This window comes from Tursiops truncatus, chromosome 12 (genome assembly GCF_011762595.2).
Source record: "Tursiops truncatus isolate mTurTru1 chromosome 12, mTurTru1.mat.Y, whole genome shotgun sequence".
In the NCBI taxonomy this organism is placed as follows: domain Eukaryota; kingdom Metazoa; phylum Chordata; class Mammalia; order Artiodactyla; family Delphinidae; genus Tursiops; species Tursiops truncatus.
In genome coordinates this window covers 81880224-81904975 of record NC_047045.1, presented here as the reverse complement: position 1 = coordinate 81904975, position 24752 = coordinate 81880224, and the positions used below count along the sequence as shown (strand labels likewise).

General features: G+C 43.8%; 1 protein-coding gene across 1 annotated transcript in view; it reads left to right on the top strand.

Annotated features, from left to right (window-relative positions):
• Positions 1-741: 741 nt before the first annotated feature.
• SLC22A2 (solute carrier family 22 member 2) overlaps positions 742-24752 on the top strand; it is a 30667-nt gene continuing 6656 nt past the window's right edge. Inside the window, exons 1-10 of the mRNA XM_004327366.4 lie at positions 742-1152; positions 3020-3123; positions 9058-9212; positions 11152-11320; positions 13141-13255; positions 14791-14897; positions 16840-17054; positions 17691-17799; positions 19011-19123; positions 22519-22618. Of these exons, the coding sequence (XP_004327414.1) occupies positions 742-1152; positions 3020-3123; positions 9058-9212; positions 11152-11320; positions 13141-13255; positions 14791-14897; positions 16840-17054; positions 17691-17799; positions 19011-19123; positions 22519-22618 (1598 nt within the window). The remainder of the gene's footprint in view (positions 1153-3019; positions 3124-9057; positions 9213-11151; positions 11321-13140; positions 13256-14790; positions 14898-16839; positions 17055-17690; positions 17800-19010; positions 19124-22518; positions 22619-24752) is intronic.

The window sequence follows — 24752 nt, the reverse complement described above, 5'->3', positions numbered from 1 at the left end:
ACTCCTGCCTGCATTGCACTTGACCTACATGTGTGGAGAACATTTTATTCTTGCCTCACAAACAGGTCAAGGGGTTCCAGGGTTCAAAGGCAAGAATGTCAAATTGTCATTCTTTAAAGAGCAGAATTATAAAATCCTGGAAAAATCAAAACAAACAGCCCCAGCACGTACCCCGCGTGCCCTGACTGTTGTTTGTAGAAAAAGCACAACGATAGAATTTGCAAACCATCTTGAATCCAGACAAGAGCTCTGACCGGGAGACCATGATTCGCATCGTACTCGGCAAGCGAGGCCAACATTGTGTGCGTTTCCCCGCGACACCTTAGCTAAAAGGTTGGCTGTGTGAGTGAGATATGAATATATTCATTTCCTGGACACTCAGTTTACTACAGAAGATCAACAGGGCTGTGATACGTGAAAGTGCTCGGATTTCTCCCCGTGTGGTACAGAGGAAGGGTTGTTTGTGGGGCCAGCATGAGGTAGGGACCCCCTCACTGGAGGGATGTTACAATAAATACAGCATCTTGCCCTGTGACTTGCTCGGGGAATCTCGGCGTGGACGGGGAAGTGCATGGCTGGGAGTTGGTCTGACCAGTTAAGGTCTGGACCAAAGGCTGGTCGCTTTCTAAAATAAACTCACCCTTTGACTTTTGGTCGGGGTTGTGCTGAGCTGGGCCCAACCTTGCTCAGTGGCGTCTGAGCAGCGCAGGAGACAGCACTGGGACTTCTCTCCCCAGAATAATGCCGACGATGGACGACATCCTAGAACACATAGGGGAATTCAACTTTTTCCAGAAACAAACATTTCTCTTCCTCGCTCTGCTCTCTGCCGCCTTCACCCCCATCTACGTGGGCATCGTCTTCCTGGCCTTCACCCCGGACCACCGCTGCCGGAGCCCCGGGGTGCCCGAGCTGAGCCGTCGATGCGGCTGGAGCCTGGCCGAGGAGCTCAACTACACGGTGCCGGGCCCCGGGCCCGAGGGCCAGGCCTTCCCCCGCCAGTGCCGCCGCTATGAGGTGGACTGGAACCAGAGCGCCCTAGGCTGCGTGGACCCGCTGGCCGGCCTGGCCGCCAACAGCAGCCTCCTGCCTCTGGGCCCCTGTCGGCACGGCTGGGTGTACGACACGCCCGGCTCCTCCATCGTGACCGAGGTAGGCGATCGTGGGACTTAGAAGGGATGGAGAAAGCAGAGGGTGCAGTTTTTCTTAAGGATGAACCCAGGGAGGGCCAGGTGTGCTCTTTGGACTCAAAGTATCTTATAAAAAATAAACAAACAAATTAATTAATTAAATAAAATAAAATCCTAGTTTTCAAGAAAACATACAGCCTCTTATCTGTCTGGAGTTTGAGCAGGTGAGTTTAAGCTTCAAATTCTGACAATAATGATTGTAGTGTATGCAAGTCTCAGCGGTAAGAAGCAAGCAAAAACATCAGAATTCCTGGGAATTATGCCAGGAAAGGGAACATTTTCACGCCTCCTCTTTTTCTGGAGGCCCTGACTTCCCCTCCACTCTGCCATGGTACAGATGGACACCCGACACCTCATGGAACTCACCTGAACGGGTGCCTTACTGTGATACAGTGTACTTTTCTCTCGATAGCTAATTGTTTTCTCTTCAATTTGCTGGAAGTATCCGTATCAAACCATCTGGGGTTGGAGCTTATGCTATGGTACTATTATTTTATTAAAAACTACACTTGGCATTAACATCTAATCATGAGGCCTCTTTTCAATGGATAGAAAGAAAAAATGGAGACTTGCTGTTTTAAAATGTTTTATTGGAATATAGTTGATCTACAATGTTGTGTGAGTTTCAGGTGTACAGCAAAGTGAATCAGTTATACATATATCCACTCTTTTTTACATTCATTCTTTTCCCATATGGGCCATTATTACAGAGTATTGAGTAGCGTTCCCTGTGCTATACAGTAGGTCCTTATTAGTTGTCTATTTTATGTATAGTAGTGAGACTTGCTTTTATTGGAGACAAAGCAAAATGGGGGGATAAAATTATTCTGCAAATACAAAGAGAGCCAGGTGCCTGGCTTAACTTAAAAGGACCGCTTGGATGACGTGAAGATATTTTGTACAGGCGTTATGGTAGAAGAGCCATTTGAAGGATCTAAAACGGTCTGATAGTTACATGAAATGTGGAGGAGTGAAGATTTAACACCATAAAACTTTTTTTTTCCTTCTACACTGATTCTTTATTTCCAGCCTCCATTGGCTTAGCATGTCTGTGATTTTTGATTAAACAAAATCATTAAAAAGTAGAAATAATGTTTAACCAAGTATCTGAGCATCCTGTGATTCAGTCAAGTTGACCGATGAAATTAACCATCACAGGAAGCCACCTGCTTCTTAAGGCCTGGACCCAGAAAATGGCAAAGTATAACTTCCACCACGTTCTGTTGGTCAAGTACCATAAACTTTTAAGAGGCTTTTGCAGCGTGGTTCATCTCATTGTTCATACAGAGAGGGGAGACTGAGGCCCAGAGCAGAGAAAAATTTTGCCCAAGGCCACAAAGTGAGAGAGTTTGTCCTTAGCCCTAGAAAGGGGTTTTCTCCCGACCTCCAGGCCAGCACCTGTGGCTCCCCAGCATCACCTCCTGTTCCAGTGAGGACAAAGGTAACAGCCATTAGCAAGATGCTAATTTAAAGAGACACTGAACAGCCTGGCTCCCTTAGGGCAATGCTTGTATGTGTCCACACACCTATTTAATAAAATTACAAAAAGAAATGGTTTGTGCATAACTAATTACCCATTTCAGCTCATTTAGCCAAAACAGAGTTCAGCCTGATGACATACTGCCAGATGGAATGCTAAACAGACTGCGGGACAAATCTTCGGGGTTGTGTAAAGAAAATTAACACAAGCAAGAAAAGAGTTGGTTTATTGTCATCCAGTCACATCAGTGCCATGCAAGGAATGCCTCCTGAGTTCCCTGGGTTGAGCTGTGTCTAACAGAATTTTGTTCTCTTTCCCTCCCAACCCGGGACACCCCGGCCCCTCGCAGTTTAACCTAGTGTGTACCAACTCCTGGATGCTGGACCTGTTTCAGTCGGCTGTGAATGTAGGATTTTTTATCGGTTCTGTGGGTATCGGCTACATAGCAGACAGGTAGGTACAGCACAAAAGTGGTGGCATGTAAGCAGTCCAAGGAGAACGCTTGGGTTCACCTGCCCCTGCTTGAATACCCTCCATTCCCAGAGCACACAGGCCACACTTTCCTGAATTGTCGTGACGGTCTTAGATTTCCTTTACAGCTTTGATAAGCATGACCAATGTCTTTATTTTCTAATTCTCTTGGGTCATAGAGGGATGTTTCAACACTGGGCAGCAGTGTTTCCTTGTGGGCTATCCAGAAGCTTAGAGTTAGAAGGGAGAGTGATAGAGGATTTGATCCCTTTTGTAATCCCAATTCTTTCTTTGGCCTCATGCCATCCACCTGGTCATGCGTCTTCAGGGCCTCTGAGCTCTGTCCCGTCCTCCGCTTGCCTCTCCTGTGCTGGAACCAGGTAGACTCTCCCTTCTGTTCTTACCTGAGCCTGTGGCGTTGCAGGATTCCTGAACTGGGGCCCTGGGGCCAGATGTAATTATATGTATGGAACCTAAGATATAATTTGGTGAAAGGGAAACAGGGTCTCCACACTGGCAGAGGTAAATACCCACTTCCATACTGTCACGTCCCTGGAGAGAGATTAGGAGAGACCCCTCCACATGGAATGTACAGCAGGTGGTCCTCGTACATGGGTCCGTGTCTCCGGGAGCTAGTTTTCAGTGACTCATACTGATCGACCTGTTCCTATGTCTTTTGGTTATCCACTATTTTGTAATCCCAGGTTCACTGTGCTGGAAGTTCCTCATAAGGTGCCTCTTTACTCTGTTGATGATCCATTAGACATTGTTAGGAGTCCCCCAAAGGGAAAGGAACAGAAAAGTTGGCTTTATACTTGATAAGCACCTTAGGTAATTTGGCCATCAGTGCTAATTATTTAATATTCCTAATATTGGCTGTCTATTGAGTATTTCCCATGTTTCAGGCACCGTGTGCAACATTTGGGACAGTTTCCTCCTCTTTAACCATTAGTCACCTAGTGAGATAGTACCATATAACTCTATAATAAATATACAATCTTCTATAGTTTATTATACGCTATAACTATATGTATTTAACTCTGAAATAAGTGGTAAAGTAAATACACGCTATGCTTGTTCCTTCCCCAGCTATATCTTTGATACAGGTAAACCAAAGGCCGTGAGCTTAATATGAGATGCAGACAGAACATTTTCTCTGATGATACTACAGTCTGGATTAAAACTTGCAAGTGCGTTAAAGATTAATAAGGATGGCTGACTCAATCACACCCTCAGGGGCGTCTGAACTGTCACAGCCGGGGCCCCCTGTGGCAGCAGGAGGGAGGGAAGGTGACAGTGAAGGCGCTGGGTCACGAGGCGGCCCCGTGCGTCACATCACTTCTGTAACTGTCTACTCAGCCTCCCTTCAAAGGCTCCTTCCGGGACGCTGTGTGGCAAAGAGGCTTGTGAGGTGCAGAGGAAGGCCGTTCGCTTTTACCTTTATTGCCACAGAACTGGCAATAAGGACGGTGGTTTGGAAATGACCCCTGAAGTCTTGAGAGGTGGCCTGACGAGGGTGGTCGGGAGTCCGCCCTGCCCCCTGCGTGTGGCGGTCTGGACCCCTGGCTCCCGGTTCCCTCTCCACTGGCTCTTCCAACGTAAGGAGCAGATTCTAACACTCAACTCGCCAGCACAGAAGTGAGCGAACGGGGACTGAGCTTCACAGCTGGTTAAATGAATGAGTTGATTATTCCCATCCCGCTCAGAGTAGGAGACCGGTTATCATCCTCTTCCTGACTTAAAATCCCCGGTCAATTATCCACCTTCTTAGATGACCTCATTATTTTGTTCCTATTGTTGAAATCTCCCATGTAAAGTTGACTACTCATTATTCTTCCCCCCAAAGCTGTGTACATCCCTCTATTTCTTTTTCTTAAACTGTCTGAAGTCTGGTTGGTTGCTGCCTGCTTCTCTTCGGTTTGTGTATGCAGGTAAGGGTGCGTAATAAGACAACCGCCCTACGGCTCCAAAAAGGACACTATCTATTGCACGTTTAATGCCTATTACTGAATAATTGTCAGGTTTTATAGAATGGAACAAGAATCTCATGGAAACCCATCTGCTGCTACAGATTAAACCAACACTAAATAAAACAGATTGTCAGCTAGGAGGAATTTAAAATATATTGTTACTGAGCCCAAGCTCACTCTGCTTGCCGCTTGACAGGCCAATAAATCGGACACGAAGCGTTGAGACAAGGAACACGACTTCATTCGGAAAGCCAGCAGACCGAGTAGATGGCGGGCGAGGGTCCCCAGAATAACCATCTTATCGGGGTTTGGATGCCAGTTTCTTTTATAGAACAGAGAGGGGGAGGAGATGGGGAAGTAAAGTAAAAACACCATAAGTTTTGCAAATGTCCCCTGGAATGGTCAGCCTCAGGGAGGGGATGTGTTCATTTCTTCTTCCTTGCAGCCATCGGCAGGTGGACAGGGTCCGGATGTTTCCCTGAACAAAGGCACTTTGGTTTAACATTCAGGCAGAGGGGCAGGGTTCCCTGAGGCAGGCTGTTGTGTATAGACAGGATCCTTTTAGTGGACAAAAACAGCAGAAAGCAAAGGTTAAAGTAGAAGAAACAGATCCAACATGTAGTCAGACCTGGTTCTCTCCTGTAACAATATGACCTAACAGCTGATGAAGGTGTCTTTTAGAAGAAAGCCAGGAGCACATTATGAGCAGGTTATAATAAGAATACCGAGCCTTACACCAAGTCAACTTTCAGAAGGTCATCTTTGCAAGTAGAAGGAGGGAGAGACGGGGGATATATGCTAGAGATTTTGAAGGTAAACCTTTTGTAAGATGTCTAATTTGTTTCATCATTCAAACCTCCTAAAGAATGATTTTCAGAATCACCTGACTCCAAAACAGTAATCTCTCACCAATTCAAGGTTTTTTTACTCTAATGGTCAGTAATTTAGTGTCAGGCTTGTAAATGTTTAACAACTGACTCTCTGAAGGAAAAAGCCTCAGTTTGCAGGGTTTGTTGATCTCCGTGTTGTCAAGGCTCCCACGGTGGTCCATTTCAAGCTACCAAAGTGAGGTCACTGAACACAGAGTTGGCTAGAAAGATGCGCCATTCTATGGTATTTCCACCATACAACTACAACAGGTAGACATAAAAAACTTCCTGAGCATAGACAATGGTCAAACACAGTAAAATAATTAGGAAGAGATAAGTTTTGCATATTTATTACACGTGCTTTTAACATAATTTACTTTATTGTAAGTGTGTGCTTTCATTTTTAATAATGGCTGTGTTGAACAGTCAGCTCACAAATTTTCTGAAAGTCTATCAATCAGCTCGCAGGAGCCAGAACTGCACTGCCCAGATTTCACAGCGGAACGAGATCAAGGCAGAATCAAAGTCCCAGCGGGTCGCAGTCAAACTTACTCAACTCTGTGGAATCTTTCAAAACTAGCTCTCCCCTACCTACTATGCGCCAGTCATTTTACTGGGCATCCCTGTGTGTTACATTTCACTTAGGATCATAACAGCCTTTGAAAGGAGAGTGGATTATCCCGTTTGCAGATGAGGAAACGGAGGCTCAGTGAAATGAAAGCAGTGCTTCCCAAATGGTAACGTCCATAGTAACCACCTGGGGGTTTTGTTAGAATTATGATTCTGATCCAGTGGGTCTGGAGTGGACCTGAGAGTCTGCATTTCTAACCACTCGACGGTGATGCTGAGAGCCCCAGACCTCAGTCTCAGTAGCAGGTAACTAAAGGACTTCTGAAGCCAGCAGTCCTGGAGTTCACCCCATTCTCTTTTATTTGCTCTTCGTCTTTCATTTAACCACTTAAGTGGTTCTGTTGTGGGAGGGTAGGAAGGGGGGGAAGGTTCTTGAACCACTCTCCCAAATCTCCAAAATTTCTTCCAGCCCTGCCTCAGTGTGTTTTTAATTTAATTTAATTTAATGAATTTATTTATTTATTTTTGGCTGTGTTGGGTCTTTGTTGCTGCGCACAGGCTTTCTCTAGTTGCGGCGAGCAGGGGCTCCTCTTCGTTGTGGTGCACGGGCTTCTCATTGCGGTGGCTTCTCTCGTTGCGGAGCACGGGCTCTAGGTGCGCGGGCTTCAGTAGTTGTGGCACACGGGCTCAGTAGTTGTGGCTTGCGGGCTCTAGAGCACAGGCTCAGTAGTTGTGATGCACGGGCTTAGTTGCTCCTCACATGTGGGATCTTCCCGGACCAGGGTTCGAACCCGTGTCCCCTGCATTGGCAAGCGAATTCTTAACGACTGCGCCACCAGGGAAGTCCCTGCCTTATTGTTTTAATAGCACTGGGTCTTTATGTGAACATGTCCCCTAGTGAAGCTGCTCTGCATTGGTAGATTTGATTCTCTGAAGGCTTCCACGCACTGAGTTTCAGATGGTGAATGTTCCCTCTCATCCACCATGGGATTTTGTCCATATACTGGAACATGATTATGGTGCTTTGGGATTTGACTGAGTCAACTTTGGAAGTTGAAGAATTATCACTTCAGCACATACTTATAAATTCTTTGAGGGTAAAGGGAGAGGTTCAGGAAGAAAGGCTAAAACATTGTGCTGATATGACTTTGGAAGGCTGTGGATAAAAGTCCAGGGGGTACATGTTTACAGTGGGGAACCACTGACTGAGAATTTTACAATGATGTGGTCAAAACAGGGTTTTAAGAAGTTTAGCAGTTTCCATTAATTACTAAAGAGACGGCTTGATCTTTAAATTTCAGATTTAGAGCATTAATAATCCCAAGTAATTGTTAACAATGTTGGGGATTCTTTTCAAGTGGTCAGTTAGCATTGAAATGGTCACTAGAGCACAAATTGCCTAAAGGAAGAGCGGCAATTAACAAATGTCCAGCCGCATCAAACGTGCACTGCTAATGACGTGGCAGCGCTACTGACCTGCAGTTTGAAGTGGATAAACAAACAAAAATGAAAGAAAACATCGCTTTGCATGAAGAATTTTTAAAATATCCACTAACAGCTAGTTAGGGCGTCTTTTAGAACAAAACCAAGAGGACATGAAGAAATGTGGAAAAAAAGAGACTGAACATCAAGTCAGCTTTCTGAGAGGCAGCTTCGCAAAGGGAGGGAGGGAGGGAGGGAGGGAGGAGGGCTGGGTGCGAAGCTCTTTAGGTGTAATACCGCACTGAATCCCCTGGTCAGGCTGGGTCAGATAGCTCTTCTCCAGATGAAGAAACAGAAAGGCCGCGTAACTCGCCCGACATCCCAGTCAGCGGTAAGGCCGAGGTTAAACCCAGGTTCCCACGATTCCGTCTACTCTGTGCACTGAGACACTCCCCAGGTCCCTAAACCGATGGGACCCAAGTCTCAAATAAAATGTGCGGGAGCAATCCTGCTAAGGTACTCCATGGCAAAGGCCTATGGGATGGCAACAGGTGAGATGATGACAGCGCCACACAAAAGACCGTTGCCATGGAGACACACAAATACCATGAAGTCCAAAGGCAGTGTTGAAAATGGATGGGGAAATACATTGAACACGGAATTTTGTTTTTTCTAAAGCAAAAGCTCCTCAGTGGGCAGCTAGTTGAGACTGTTGGTGCAAAGGCCCAGCTCATGTGAAGACAGAAGCCCTAGACGGGCCCTTGGGGCATTCAGCGCTAGGTGGCCTGAAGAATCACCCCCTCCCCACGTACCCTCCACAGTGGGGGCGCTGAGAGGTGCTCCAGCCCAGGGTGAATGGGCCTCACTGGGCTTCAAGTTTATACATAGTGCCCTGGTGCAAAGTCCTGATGGAACTGACCTGAAGCCAGGGATTCTCTTGGTGGGTATCCGTCTGTACCTCCTGAATGTCCATCATTCAGAGATAACCTCCACTTTAGTTTAGAGTTCCATAACTTCTGTGAATTTTCTACAACCCTCATGAATCTAATCTAATTCCATTCCCTCTGTTTGTTTTCTCCTTGCAGGTTTGGTCGTAAGCTCTGCCTCTTGATTACAATCCTCATAAATGCTTCATCTGGAGTTCTCATGGCTATTTCCCCAAACTATACATGGATGCTAATTTTTCGCTTGATCCAAGGACTGGTCAGCAAGGCAGGCTGGTTAATAGGGTACATCCTGAGTAAGAACGCTTGTGATTCTAGCTGTGGGGGACACTGCTGGCAAAACATAGTCAGTCACGTGAGGGTAGCTGCCCAGGAAAATGGACTCAGCTTCAAGACAATGTTGAAAGATTTTTTTTCTGTATCAAAAGAATTTCTGAAATCTTTTCAGTAAACTCATTCTGCATTCCTCCTAGAAAGAAAACAATGAAGCAGGAATGAGAGTAAACATCATGCCATCCAAACTCTTATATAACTCTTCAGGAATTTTTGTTTTCTGTGCCCTGGGGTGTACCATAGAGAGGAAATCTAGCCCACCAGGCTTTACAGAGAGAAAATTCATTGATGAGAATATATTAGATTTATAAGGGGCTTTATTAATTGGGGTACATCCATTCTAGCAAACCACAGTTATCCTCGATGTATATGCAAGGAAACCAAGGATAGAAGTACTGTGGTCAATCCCGGTTCCTCAGCGAGCCATTTGTAGGACCAGGAATATCATTTACATCCTACTCATTAGGAACCAGGGTTATGCTTAAGCTCCATGGATTATAAGAGAATATTTGAATTATAACAGCAGAGCATCTGTAAATTAATATTAAGGAGAATTATCACCATAATTAGATCTTGGGAATTCACTCCATCATTGCTTGCCCTTCTGCTACATTCAAATAGCAACCACACCAAGGGAAATGGACACTGAAATTAAAAGAATATTAATCAACCTTTCATTTCACACAGGAGAACTAGAATATGTGTGCTTAAAATTTGACCCAGTAAAGTTAATTTGGGGGATTCTATGAGATGAAAAGGAGATGGTGCCTAACACTCTCAGGTGCCTGTCACGGTCGTCACCTGATCTATGTCTGGGCAACAAAGGAGTTAATGTACGCAGTTATTCGATGAGAAATTTGGTTTCTCATACACGTGACATGGAGAAATTTGAATTTAAGTTTCATCCTCCCATTAATTTCTTCTCCAGTCCCTCTGGATGTCCTTAAGGTGCACCTGTCATTCACCCTGCTACCCCAAGGTGCACCTGTCATTCACCTGCTACCCCAAGACCTCATCCATGACCCCAACCACTTTGAAAGACAGACATTTCTATTTACTAAGCATGTACATAATTTTGTCTGTCTTTTTTAAATGCTTTTGGATAATTCACAGTGATTTATAGAAATAATTTTCGAGTGCACTTCTATTTGGTTTACAAATAGTTGAAGTCTTTCACATGATTACCAAACATTTAAAGCAAAACTCTGTGGTTCATGGAATATCTAGAATCTCAATTCTAGAATGTCTGTAATATAAAAATGACTATTTTGTAAATCCGTGTATCTCAGACTTCATACTCCTGCCATGCTGTAGTCATGGGATTGGATAAGGCTGTTTACTATACCATGTGCCGTGTTATGCTCATATACCAGCTCCTGGAAAATAAAAAGCCTGATTCATAGTGTTTTCCAATTTCTAAGTTGTAAATACTCCCACCATGACTGCTTTTAAGATACCAATGGGTTAAAAACCAGCTTGCAAAATTCCTGAAAATTTAAAAATCAGTTCTTGCAAGCCAGTACTAGCTGACTCCAGTCAGCTTGGAACCCCACCACCAGGTTTCCAAGCCATTTAAACACATTAACAGGATTGCCAAGAAAATGTTTAACTCATGTAAGAGGGCAAGTTATATTGAGCTATTCATTTACGTGAAAATCATCTATGCTCTAAAGTCAATGTTTACCCCATGTAATATGGGATTATAAGATTTTACATTAATTAACACAACAGCAGTAATCATAACAAAATAGGTCCCAAAGACATTTAAAAGTTTTCAGAGAGCTGTATAGAAAATTCTAGAACTTGGACTACTTTTTGTGTTGGCATTCTACTTTCCCCATAGTTAGACAGCCAACTCCCTGTTGTACTGACTTGCGTTGACCCTTTGGGTTGTCTCTGCAGTTACAGAATTTGTTGGGCTGAGCTACCGGAGAACAGTGGGGATTCTTTACCAAGTGGCCTTCACGGTTGGGCTCCTGGTGCTTGCTGGGGTGGCATACGTACTTCCGCACTGGAGGTGGCTGCAGTTCACAGTGACTCTGCCCAACTTCTGCTTCTTGCTCTATTACTGGTAAGTCCCTGTGGAACCAAGAGGAGATAGACTGAAATATTTCATTTAGCTAAAAAGACTGTCTTCCCCAATGCACACCATCCTTCGAATCTAAGATATCCTTCACTCTTCTGTTTCACAGGAAACCCAGGTCCATGTTTCAGGGATAAAAATCATAAGCTTTAATCTGTCTTCCCCTCTGGAAATCAGATGTTCTTTCACTTTGAACTTAAGAGTTTTATGACTTGGATCTCACATTTTTCTCTTTATTTTTGTGGTGTTTAAAGTAGCTTCCAGTAGCCATGATACCCTTTAAAGAGACTGACAATACTATTGTTCTGATTCTGCCCCTCCTCAGAAGAAACTTCAGGATAGAGAAGGGGAAGTATGGCACTTCTGTCACCACTTCCAATACCATGCCCAAAGCAGACATCCCCAATCAATCACAGCAGTCTTTATCCCAGATAAGGCCAAAATGGAACCCCAGAGAGACCATACCAATCAATCAAAGTTACCAGGGCAAGTGAAATATGTTTGTCACCCCTGCCCAAGGGAAACATGGAACACAGTAAAAACAGAAGAAACTATCAGAAACTCCTAATGCAAGCTTACCTGAGATAAAGCAAGAGGTTTGCTAGATTATCAACCACATCTCTCTCCTATGAAAAAACCCACCTATTTAGCTCCTGGACATATCTACCTGTTCTTCCCATAGCTGTCTTGTCTAAGAATTAAACATCTCAACCCTTCCCAGGAAGCCTATTTCTCCTCCAAAAGCCATTAAAACTCTGAGAGTGATCCTTAGTTTCATCCCTATATCCTTTCTACCCCCTTTATGTCTCTGAAACCATCCCTCTTTTCCCCTGTTCTCATTAGGAATCCATTATGTCTTGCCTGGATTTCTGGGTAGACTCATAACTGGTCTCTTTGGCATCAGCTTTCCCATCCTCTAATCCATGTTTCACGCCGCATTGTAAAACTCCAGGCCCACCCTGTTACTCTCCTGCTTAAACGTCTTTCAGTAGTTTGATTCCCTTCAGAATAAAGACCTAGTGCTTTAGCATGACACAGAAGGCCCACCTATTATCCACGTTCTGACTATTTCTGAAGCACTTCTTGCCACTTTCACTCAATAGAGTCAAATTTAATTTTCTTACAATTCTACAAGCTCCACAGAAGAGTAGAAAATAGGTATTTGGGGTGTTTTGTTTTCTTCAGATAAATATTCAGAAGTGGGATTTCTGGATCATACAGTAGTTCTAATTTTTTTAGGGAACCTCCATACTGTTCTCCGTAGTGGCCACACCCATTTACATTCCCACCAATAGTGCACGAGGATTCCCTTTTCTCTACATCCTTGCCAACACTTATTTCTTGTCTTTTTGATAACAGCCATTCGGACAGGTGTGAGGTGATATCTTGTAGTTTTGATTTGCTTTTCCCTGATGATTAGTGATGTTGAGCATCTTTTCATGTGTTTGTTGGCCATCTGTATGTCTTCTTTGGAAAAATGTCTATTCAGATACTCTGCCCATTTTTAAATTGAATTGCTTGGTTTTCTGCTATTGGATTGCATGAGTTCTTTATATATTTTGGATATTAACCCTCTATCAGATACATGGTTTGCAAATATTCTCTCCCGTTCAGTAGGCTGCTTTTTCATTTTGTGGATGGTTCCCTTGGCTGTGTAGCCCCTGCACAGTTTTATTTCCTTTGTAGATCCAACCAAACCTCACTGTGTACGATCCCTCACAGAAATCTGCTGTGACCCCTGGGGGTGGGTGTTCAGTAAGATTTTCCCTCCACTTAACAGCATTGATGACACTTTTTCTGTGCCCTAGGTGTGTACCTGAGTCTCCTAGGTGGTTGATCTCCCAGAACAAAGATGCTAAAGCCATGAAAATCATTAAGCACATAGCAAAGAAAAATGGAAAATCTCTGCCTACCTCTCTTCAGGTGAGCCAGCAGCTGAGGTATCAAATCAGGGAACAGTGAAAAGGAAGATTTGGGAAAACCGTGCATTGTCTCAATGGGGAGTGGCAGAAGCGGCCCACCCACCTTGTGCAACAGGACATTTCTGTTGTACTAAGATTTGTGGTTCCCTGGTAGAATATTTTAAACAGATGGAAAACAAAACTAAAGGAAGCCAAAAGCCTTTTAAAAGTCAAATGAGGAGCTTCTATCTTGTTCATCTCTCGACCATGTTGCCCCTTAGGCCCCGGTACTCGAAGTCTTGTTTGCCTGTGTGTCCATCAACATCCTCAGGGAGGGAGGTTTTCTCCAGAGGGAAGATTCTTCAAACACAAATAATTTCTTAGAATTTTTAAAATGTTGGATAGAAGTTATCCCAAAATATTTTAAGCAACCCCTGCCTTCCTGAATAGAACAAATGACTGAAGTGTTCATTTTCTCTGCATTTAGTGTTTCGCCTTTAGCGGACCTCATCACGTTTAATTTAAACCTTTCCATCTGACAAGGCTTGGAAAAGAGAATATCAAGCTTATTAGGAATTTATACTGAAATAAGAGTAAGTCATTTCTGATGAGGCTCTAAGATGAGTGACCTGTAAGAATTTGAGATTGACGTGGCATTTAGAGTGAGGATGTGGGAGCTCAGAGCTCTTTTTTCTTCATTTCCTCTCTGGTTTCTGGGTGTTTGGAATATGTATTTTTTCCCAAGAATGACAGGCATAGCCCTGATTCTTGGATTTCAGATCCTCTCAGAAACTGGCCAGGGAATAAGGCACATGTGGGTCACTGTCTCGCTCAAGGTCAGAGTTCACGTGAGGGTGGTAAGTCTGGTCACTGCTGGTCTCCTGGAGACTTCTTCCCCTTCTTCCTGGGTCTTTCACACAACATCACGTGTTGCTCCAGGAAGGAGACAGAGGGGAGTGGGTCTCACAAGGGTTCTGCTGCCTGAACCTTGGAGATGAAATGTCCCCTCCACCACCTACTGTGTCACCTAGAGTAGGGCTTCTCAATTCTGTGCACGGGATCACCTGGGGACCTTGTGAACATGCAGATTCAGGTTCCATCTGTCTGGGCTGGGGCCTGAGATCTTTCATTCTAACGAGCTCCTGGTGATTCCATTGCTGGACTGAGTGCCAGGGTCCCAGATCACTCTCCTGACCTTTGGGCCACACACCAGTCCAGGTGTGCAGAGAGGGCGTGTCAATGCCCTCAGCCCTCAGGGCCACTGGGCTGGGCCTTGATTTTACTCCACCCGCTTTGCCAGCAGTATCCCTTTATATACGTGCCTGAGTTACCTCACTTCTCTGTAGCCCAGCTTCCTCTTCTGTGAAATGGGGTGAAAAACGTAGACCTAACTTCTAGGGTAGTTGTAATGATTAAACAAGCTAATGTGCGTGGAGGGCTTAGCTAGTCCTGGGCACGTTAAAAGCACTCAGCAAGTGTAAGGCATTATGTTCCCTGGATGACCCTGGGACGCCATCATGAAATATACAAAGCTGTTCCTATTTCTTCTATTCTTAGAGCCTCGGATCTGATGAGGAAGTTGGCGAGAAGTTGAATCCTTCATTTCTCGACTTGGTCAGAACCCCTCAGATAAGGAAACACACTTTGATCTTGATGTACAACTGGTAAAGATTATTTTTCACTTTAAAATCCCTCCAAATTCTTTTAATCTGAATCATCCACATAAAGGGAGGGACCAAGAGTACCTTCAAAACATAGCCTGGGGGCTTCCCTGGTGGCGCAGTGGTTAAGAGTCCGCCTGCCGATGCAGGGGACGCGGGTTCGTGCCCCGGTCCGGGAAGATCCCACATGCCGCGGGGCGGCTGGGCCTGTGAGCCATGGCCGCTGAGCCTGCGCGTCCGGAGCCTGTGCTCTGCAACGGGAGAGGCCACAGCAGTGAGAGGCCCGCGTACCGCAAAAAAAAAAAACACAGCCTGGGTCTAGTTAGCATCAACAGTGGTTTGCAAGTAGTCTCATTTATAGGTGGTTTTCCTGAAATCATTTTTCTCAGGCGGATGTTGAAATCGGCTTACAGTCCCAACGCACAGATCACTACATTCTCAATCTTGGCTTTCCCTTAAGAATCACCTGGGAGATTGTAAAATGCCAAGGCCAGACCCCTCCCCGACAAGGATATGGATTTAATTGGTCGAGGGAAGGGCCCAGGAACCAATACTTTCAAAATCCTCCAGGTGATTCTAATATATAGCCAAACTGAGAACTATTGGTATAGATTAATTTTTTTCAATTGAAGTATAATTGATTTACAATATCGTGTTAGTTTCAGGTGTACAGCACAGCAATTCAGATATATATATGTGTATATATGTACATGTATATATTCTTCTTCAGATTCTCTTCCCTTATAGGTTATTACAAAATATTGAGTACAGTTCCCTGTGCTATACAGTAGGTCCTTGTGGTATAGATTAATTGATGATGAGTGTACATCTCTCCTGATTGTACAAGACCTTTTATTTTTCTTTTCTACCTGGAGAAAATAAATGAGTAAACTTCCCGAACAAGAATAAACCACAGGAACAGATGAACCGGTTTGCAGGGCAGAAATAGAGACACAGATGTAGAGGACAAATGTATGGATATCAAGGGGGGAAAGTGGCAGGGGGTGGTGGTGGTGTGATGAATTGGGAGATTGGGATTGACATATATACACTAATATGTATAAAATGGATAACTCATAAGAACCTGCTGTATAAAAAAATAAAACAAAGTTCAAAAATTAAAAAAAAAAAAAACGAATAAACCACAGGAATAATCCACTGGCTCCACAATCCACTAGCAAGCCTGAGCGTCCTCACCGCCTGCAGGCTGCCCCAGAGCCCTGTGCCGTGGGCCCTGCAACAGCCTCCTTTGCTGCAGCAGGCTTCCCTCCACCGGGCGGCATCGCTGGGACGACTCACATCAGCTAAAGGAAGCGTCACGGTCACTGACAAAAGCTAAGCTCATCAGGAATTAATCTAGCAACCTTCACAGTATTGCATGTAAAACGCATCAGGGAAATTTGGCTGCATTATCCTTTCTTTTTCTGAGTAATTGTGATTCTTGCTAATCATCCTCATATTTTCCATTACAGACAACGAACATTTTTAGCCAACAAAACTAGATCAAAATGTTGCTGTATCACGTCAGAAGATGTATCATCCAAAGTGGGCCTGTACCCATTTGGGAATTTGGTACCCATTTGGTCTCCTGGGTTCCTAATATTTGGATTAAGTAGTCAATCCCTGCGATTTCGACTGCATTAGAAGGCCACAAAGAGAAAAAAATAATTAACAACCACTAAGAGCTCGATACAGTTTACTAAATAAATCACTCTAGTAAGACATTTCTTCTTGCCTTTCAATTTGGTCAAGGAATGTTAGCCTAATTCTCCCCCTTTCCTGGTTCTGGGGTCACAGCCAGCCCCCGCAGTGGGTCAGATGGTGTTAAAGCAATGGAAGAGAGGGAAAAGCAATAATAAGAGGACAAAAACAGGTGACCTACGATCAACCTTTCAGGGACCTGCTCCTGGCGCCCGGCTTGACCTGAGCTCTCCTCTTTGCTCAGGTTCACGAGCTCTGTCCTCTACCAGGGTCTCATCATGTACATGGGCCTCGCCGGGAGCAACATCTACCTGGACTTCCTCTACTCTGCCCTGGTCGAATTCCCGGCCGCCCTTATCATCCTCGTCACGATTGACCGCGTGGGTCGCCGTCATCCATGGGCGGCATCAAATATGGTGGCAGGGGCAGCCTGTTTGGCCTCGGTTTTTATCCCTGAGGGTAAGTGTCAGGCCAAGCTGGGGTCTTGTCTTCCAAGGCCCTGAGAAGAGGGGGTATTACAGCCCTTTGAGAGAAAGACCCTGTCATTTAACATCCAAGTCAATTTGGAAAGAATGAACAAAATATCTGGGACCTTCCTGAGTGAACTCTTGTGGCAACTCTGCCTTTAAGAACAGTGGCACCCAGTGGTTGCCTGATGTAATATAATAACACCCAGTGGTTCTTTGATGTAATATAACAAGAGAGGCTAGGAGGACCCATGCCACAGGCCATCGAGCTGGCCCAGAGCAGGGGTTAGAAGACCACAGAGAGAAAAATGCTATTTTGGGGGGGTGTATGCTATTTCTTTTGGGTGACTTCTATAGACTAAAGTTGGTGCAACTTTGGAAGCTGGTATAATTGTGTTGTCATTAATGACTGGGATCTAAAGTGAAGAGAGCATCAGAATTGTGTCTGAGGCTAAAACAAACAGACATGGGGACTTTTGCTGAATTGTCCTGAGTCTATAGAAGAACCGATTGCGCATTCTTGTCTCATTCTGGAGGGGGCACTTTCTCCTTGCAAACGCCCCTGGGGCACTGTTGGGAGACCAGGGAGTGAGCGCAGCATGTGTCAGCGGTGTGCTTTCCCCTTCAGATCTACGCTGGCTAAGAGTCACCGTCGTATGCTTGGGTAGAATGGGGATTACAATGGCCTATGAAATGGTCTGCCTGGTCAATGCGGAACTGTACCCCACATGCATCAGGTGAGCCCATTTCCTTCAGCATGAAGAAAGCAGCTGGGACATTTGTTTACTGGTGAGAACGACCACAGGTGCCGGCAGAGGACACCGTACTTTTTTCTTCATTTTATTTTATTGAAGTACAGTTGATTTACAATGTTGTGTTAACTTCTGCTGTACAACAAAGTGATTCAGTCATTATATATATATATATATATATATACATACACACATTCTTTTTCATATTCTTTTCCTTTATGGTTTATCACAGGATATTGAATCTAGTTCCCTGTGTCCCTGTGCTATACAGTAGGACCTTGTTGTTTCTCCATCCTATATATACTAGCTTGCATCTGCTAATCCCAAACTCCCAATCCAGCCCTCTCCTGCCACCCCCTCCCCCTTGGCAACTACAAGTCTGTTCTCTATGCCTGCGAGTCTTTTTCTGTTTTGTAGATAAGTTGATTTGTGTCGTAGTTTAGATTCCACGTATAAGTGATGTCATATGGTATTTATCTTCCTCTTTCTGACTTACTTAGTATGATCATCTCTAGGGAGGCAGCTTACCTTTCAAAATGCAGGGTAAGAGAGGTTGACGCCATTTCAAGGCAGTATGCAGGTCACACCTCACACTTACAGGATAGGGCAAAACCCAGAAACCATGTGATGAGAACAGAAGCTATTGAATTGCCAGAGACGGATGACCAGATGTCAACAGGAGGGAGAGTAGCCCAAGCAGGACCATAGAACAGAGCAGGGGAGACAGTGATGAAATTAAAACATGAAAATTGTCCCCAACACTAGTTAAAAATCTTCAAGAAAGTTCATATAAAACAAGTACAACATGGGCTTCCCTGGTGGCGCAGCGGTTGAGAGTCCGCCTGCCGATGCAGGGGACACGGGTTCGTGCCCCGGTCCGGGAAGATCCCACATGCCGCGGAGCGGCTGCGCCCGTGAGCCATGGCCACTGAGCCTGCGCGACCGGAGCCGGGAGATGCCACAACAGTGAGAGGCCCGCGTACTGCAAAAAACAAACAAACAAAAAAACAAGTGCAACAGAATATGAATGGAATTATGTACCATGTATCATTTATGTGCATTGACAATAACATGTACATTTTCAGTTCACACACACATTTTGATGATGTGGGGAAGTATTTATCTGGGGGGTGGGGGTGGGAGATAACCACTGTCCTCTGATAAGTCAAAGGATGCATCCGTGTCCTGTGTTTCAGGAACCTTGGGGTCCTCGTCTGCTCTTCCATGTGTGACATCGGGGGCATCATCACGCCGTTCCTGGTCTACCGGCTCACCAGCATCTGGCATGAGCTTCCACTGGTGGTTTTCGGTAAGAAATCCTCAGAGGTGTCTTTGAATGAAAACTTATTTTTAAGAGACCTCCATGTTTCTACCTCGAAACAAGTGCTATGTTTGCAAGTGACTACTAAGTATGACTAGTCATTGGTACTACCAGTAGTGTAGTAATACTAGTATTACTAATAGTATTAGCAACTGCCAGCACTCAAGTCTGGGAGCCCACGAGGACTTATGCCCATAGTCAAGGGAGAGTGAGGTGGAGTTTCCCCTGAAGAAGACCCTTCTCTCCTCACTGGTTTCCACCCCTTTGTCCAAGAGCTCACTCTTTCCGCCTCCTCTATGCCCAGATGTAGAAAAATACAAATGCTTTTACTTCGTTATTTCAAAAAAGGCAGTTAAAATTTTGCAAAGGGCAATTTCAAAACCCAGGGGAAACAAAGACCAAGAAAATGCATTAGAATAACAGGAACACCTGTGTGCGTGCTGGGCACCCCGGTCCTCAGATTCCTCGGCAATTAGATTTAAGGAGCATGGGCACAGCTCTTCCCTCTGACCCTGAGCCTGCCTCTCCCTGACCAGCCCACAGGAGAGAAGGGAAGAGAAAAACCTAGTTATCAGCACATGCTGAACACGAGTCTGCAGACCGTGAAAGGGGCTGGGAATCCTGGGCCTTCCCATCGTCTTTCCCTACCGCGGTAGACGGAGGGACAGGTCCTCTCTTTCTGTGCGTCCACGCAGACACAGCTCCAGAGCCATACACGTTAACACTCACCTTGTCAGTGTTAGCCCCAAGGTCTTGGTGGACACATTTCAATCTTCTTTCAGACGCATTCTGAGTCTTTATTTATTTATTTACTTAATTTTGGCTGCGTTGGGTCTTCGTTGCTGCAGGCAGTCTTTCTCTAGTTGCGGCGAGCGGGGGCTACTCTTCGTTGCGGTGCGCGGGCTTCTCATTGCGGTGGCTTCTCTCGTTGCGGAGCATGGGCTCTAGGTGTGGGCTAGGGCTTCAGTAGTTGTGGCACGTGGGCTCAGTAGCTGTGGCTCGCGGGCTCTAGAGTGCAGGCTCAGTAGTTGTGGCGCACAGGCTTAGTTGCTCCGCGGCATGTGGGATCTTCCTGGACCAGGGCTCGAACCCGTGTCCCCTGCATTGGCAGGGGGATTCTTAACCACTGCGCCACCAGGGAAGTCCCTGAGTCTTTCTTTTAATTTGGCAGAAATGTAACACTTTTCCCCATGGGCATACAAGACTTAATCTGGGGGGAGGAAGGGAAAGCCCAGCTCGGGTGCACAGCAGGGGGATAGCGGACGGTTCCCCTCTTAGTGCCATGCGTTGTCACACACAAGTGTCTCTGCTCATTCCCTTCTTCTCAAGGGATTTGTGAAGGGGAAATTTTCTACTGCCATAGATCTGCCAGGAAAAGCTCCAAACCTTTGCTAGAACTCACCCTTGAAAGAGACCCAGTGAATGTCTCTGCGTTCCAACTTAATAACAGGATGGCCCAGGTTGATAGAACACGAGCTCTTTATCCTGAGATGACCAGCGTGGCTGGCCCTGCTGGGAGGCACATGCCCCAGATTCTTTCCTCGCCCAGCTCTGGCCAAGGGACCTGACCCCAGAGCCCCCTTTCCATCTTGGGGAAGCTCCCTCACACGCTCTGGATCCTTCCTTCCATCCCAATCTTGCCCACTCCCTTAGGTGGGCAGTGAGTGATGCATGGGTCAGCGGGACATTTCTGGGTAGAAAATAGATACTTCATTAGTATCTATTTTGTTTCTCTTAGTACCATTTAACCAAAAAATTGCTAAGTCCAGACCCAGAGGATCCCCCCATACCCAGACCCTCCCTCGGACCTTGCCTTTCCGTCTAAAGATAAAGGATTTTAACTGCATTTCAACATTGAAGTAAACTCAAAGACAATCCTCAATTTTATTTTGCTGGTAGTTTCCTTCTCTCACCAACCTTTAATAGCTAGCAGGAAGCAAAACTAACAGTTTTACACATTTTCTTTCTCTTTTCACACAATAATGGTGTGCCAATTGTGCTCTTGAAATAGCCAGAAATGGTCATCTAGAAGCCTGAAAACCAACAAATAAACACATTGGAAAATCCTGGTTGAAAGAGCACTGGAAAAATTGATAAGTGATATCCTAGTTAATTAGGCCTATCTCTGCAAATATAAAGTACTAAATGGATGACAATTTGATTATCTAATATATTCTTCACAGTTCACTCACTTCAGAGAATCGAAGCCAGCTGAATATGTCTCTTGTTTGCATGAGTTACAACCAAGTGAATCTCTCGAGGTTTGGGGAGATCTTGAGAGGTTAACTATCTAGTTCATGCCATGTGCCAGGCACTCTTCTAAGCACTTAACAAATATGAATTCATTTCAGCCTCTAAACAAGCCTTTGTGGTGGAGATACCACCCCACTTTCTGTCGGGGAGTCTGGAGTATCAGGGGGATCATAGAACTTCCCAGGGCTCTGAGACAAGTACTCAGGGTGTCAGTACTAGACCCAGGTGCTCAGAGCTACAGCCGGTGCCCTGAACCACTACACACTGGAGGCCCGTATTTCTGCCAGTTTTAAGTGTGCAAAAAGTGGAGTCCAACAGGCATTTTTTGAAACCCCCCAGCTAGTGAAGAACCCACATCCTACTTCCTGCATTCAATGATGGAAAAACATATAAAGATGTAACCGTAAATCCTAAAATCTTAATGGGAATTTAGAGAAACAAAAACACCAACATCTGCAAAAAATTACAGCTGGAGACAAAGGAAAAAAGGAATAAGAGAAATTTATCCAATACCTGAATCAGAACAGAAAGGCCTAGCTATCTGAAAATGACTATATATATATATATATGAATCACTTTGCTGTACACCTGAAACTAACACAACATTGTACATCAACTATACTTCAATTAAAAAAAATAAAAAGCAAAAGTAAATAAATAAAAATCCAATAAAAGGCCTGGCTATACTATTTAATGCTGTTATGAAATAATGCGGGATTCATTGCTTTTATTTGCTAGTAATGATCCAAGTTTCTGACTCGTTTTCATTACCGAGCGCTTTATATTGGTAGAGCTATATTCTTTCTTTTCTTAGCGTTGGTTCTTTTTCAGAGTTATTTTCTGACTCCAAAGTATCTTAATATCATGGCAATTTCCTCTAGCCTAGAATAACCTTGACTCAAAATGTTAAGTATTTCATTTCCCTATAAGGAATTGTAATCCAGCAGAGTTTGGAATGGGCAAAATATTTATGATGGGGAATAGGGCAGTCAGAGATAGCAAAGGAATCTGTTAAGTATAGGAAATCAGCACAAAAACACACACACTTTTTTTAAAGAAATAAGGAGAGCTTTAATTATAGAGCCAGCATGGTTCAGTTCTGAATGTGATTTGCGTCTGTTGGTTTTCAGCTGTCGTTGGCCTGGTTGCTGGAGGACTGGTGTTATTGCTCCCAGAGACCAAAGGGAAGACTTTGCCTGAGACCATTGAGGAAGCTGAAAACATGCAGAGGTAGGGAGCTGGGATTCCTAAATGAACTATTCGATACACGCTTTGGGAAAACTCTGGAGCCAGTTGTAAAGAAAGATGAGGTTGGATCTATACCTCACACCATATACAGTGAGATCAATTCAAATGAAATCAAAGACCAGAATGCACCAAAAAGGAAACACTAAAAGAATGAAGACACTATGGGAGATACCTTTAGCCTTTCATAGTGGGGAAGGTCTTTAAAATTTGACCACAAATATCCAGGACCCATTACAAAAAGTTTGCCTTCATAAAAATTTAAAATTCTATGTTGAAGAACTACCATAAACTTCAAAAAATTAGCAAACTTAGAGAAAATATTCACTCCTTCATAAAGGGCTAATTTTCCGAATATATAAAGAGGTCTAACAAATCCATAAGAGCAGCCCCTCAACAGAAAAAATGGGCAAAGGACTTGAACAGACAATTTAGTGACAGAAAGAAAAAAAACAGTTCCAACATATATTAACCTATGCCAAATCTCTTTCATAATAAGAGAAGTGCAAAGTAACACCGCAGTAATAGCCACTGAGATTGTTAAATATCAGACTGCTTGGCGGCATACAGGTGACCCTTGAACAATGCAGGGGTGAGGGGTGCCAACGCCCTGTGCAGTCAAAATCCACATGAAACTTTCAACTCCCCCAAACCTTAACTGCTAATAACGTGCTGTTGACCAGAAGCTTATGGATAACATAAATAGGTGATCAACACGTATTTTGTATGTTATATGTATTCCATACTGTATTCTTACAATAAAGTAAGCTAGAGAGAAGAAAATATTATGAAGAAAATCAAAAGGAAGAGAAAATACATTTACAGTACTAGACTGTATTTATCGATACTGTAAGCTTATATCACCAGTTTATAGACAAATTGTCAGTACCTGCATTAACATTGTCTTATATGATACAAAACACTGTAGATGTTATACGTATTACTAACACTAGACATCAAAAATGAAAAGATAATGTAAAAAAGAAGTCCATATTTATTAACAGATGTAGTGACCCAAGCATTGAAAATGAAGAAGCAGCAATATGATTGCTTTATGGTCGCCTAGTGTAATTGATAATACAATTGCTTCATGGTAGCCTAGCCCATGCACTAATGAATGAATTGATATAAAATGTTTACGTCATACAGTATTACAGTCATATTCATAATACATTATTGGAAACATTGTTACATTTTTTTAAACACCACTTACCTGCGATGATAGGCTGATACACAGTTTCTCCAATACGAGCGAGAAAGGCGTATTGTACGATAATGTAATTCTTTGAAACCAAAATTATAACACAGAAAATGAACACTTTAATTTTATATTAAATATCACTCACCTTATGCCTATGTAAGGATAGACTAATGTCTACATATACTTTATGCATTCATGACATGCTTAACTTTGTCTTAATTTTTTCAATATTTCTAGGTTACATGGTTCATCTGAGAGCTTTTTCAAATCATCACAAAATACCAAAAAATTTTCCAATATATTTATTGAAAGTGGACCACATAAGCGGACCCGTGCAGTTCAAACTCGTGCTGTTCAAGGGTCAGCTGTACAATGTTGGGAAAGGATGTGGGGAAATAGGCAGTATCCTACATCGCGAGTAGGAGTCAGATTTAAAACCTCTATGATGGGCAATATAATAACAATAGTATCAAAATTACAAATGTGCTTATCTTTTTACCTAGCAATTCCACGCTTCTAGGAATTTACATGTGCAAAATGGTGTATGTACAGGATTATTCATTCAAGCAATATTTTTTATGTGATGAAAGATTGGGAACTTTCAATGCCCATCGATTGGGAGACCAGTTAGATAAATTATGGTATGTTGTTCAATAAAATACTCCCTAGTCATCAAGAAGAATGAGGCAGCTTGATATACACTGATAAGGAAATTCTCCTACGGGTATTATTAATGAAGAAAAAGTAAAACATAGAAAAGTATAGAGTCTATCATTTGTGTACAAAGAGCAGAAAACATATATATACAATTTACTTGTATCTCTGGAAGAATATGCATAACATTGATTGTCTCTGGAATTGGGAGGCTATGGGATATCAGTTGGAGGGAGACTTTTCAGTGTATTAACTTTTTGTACT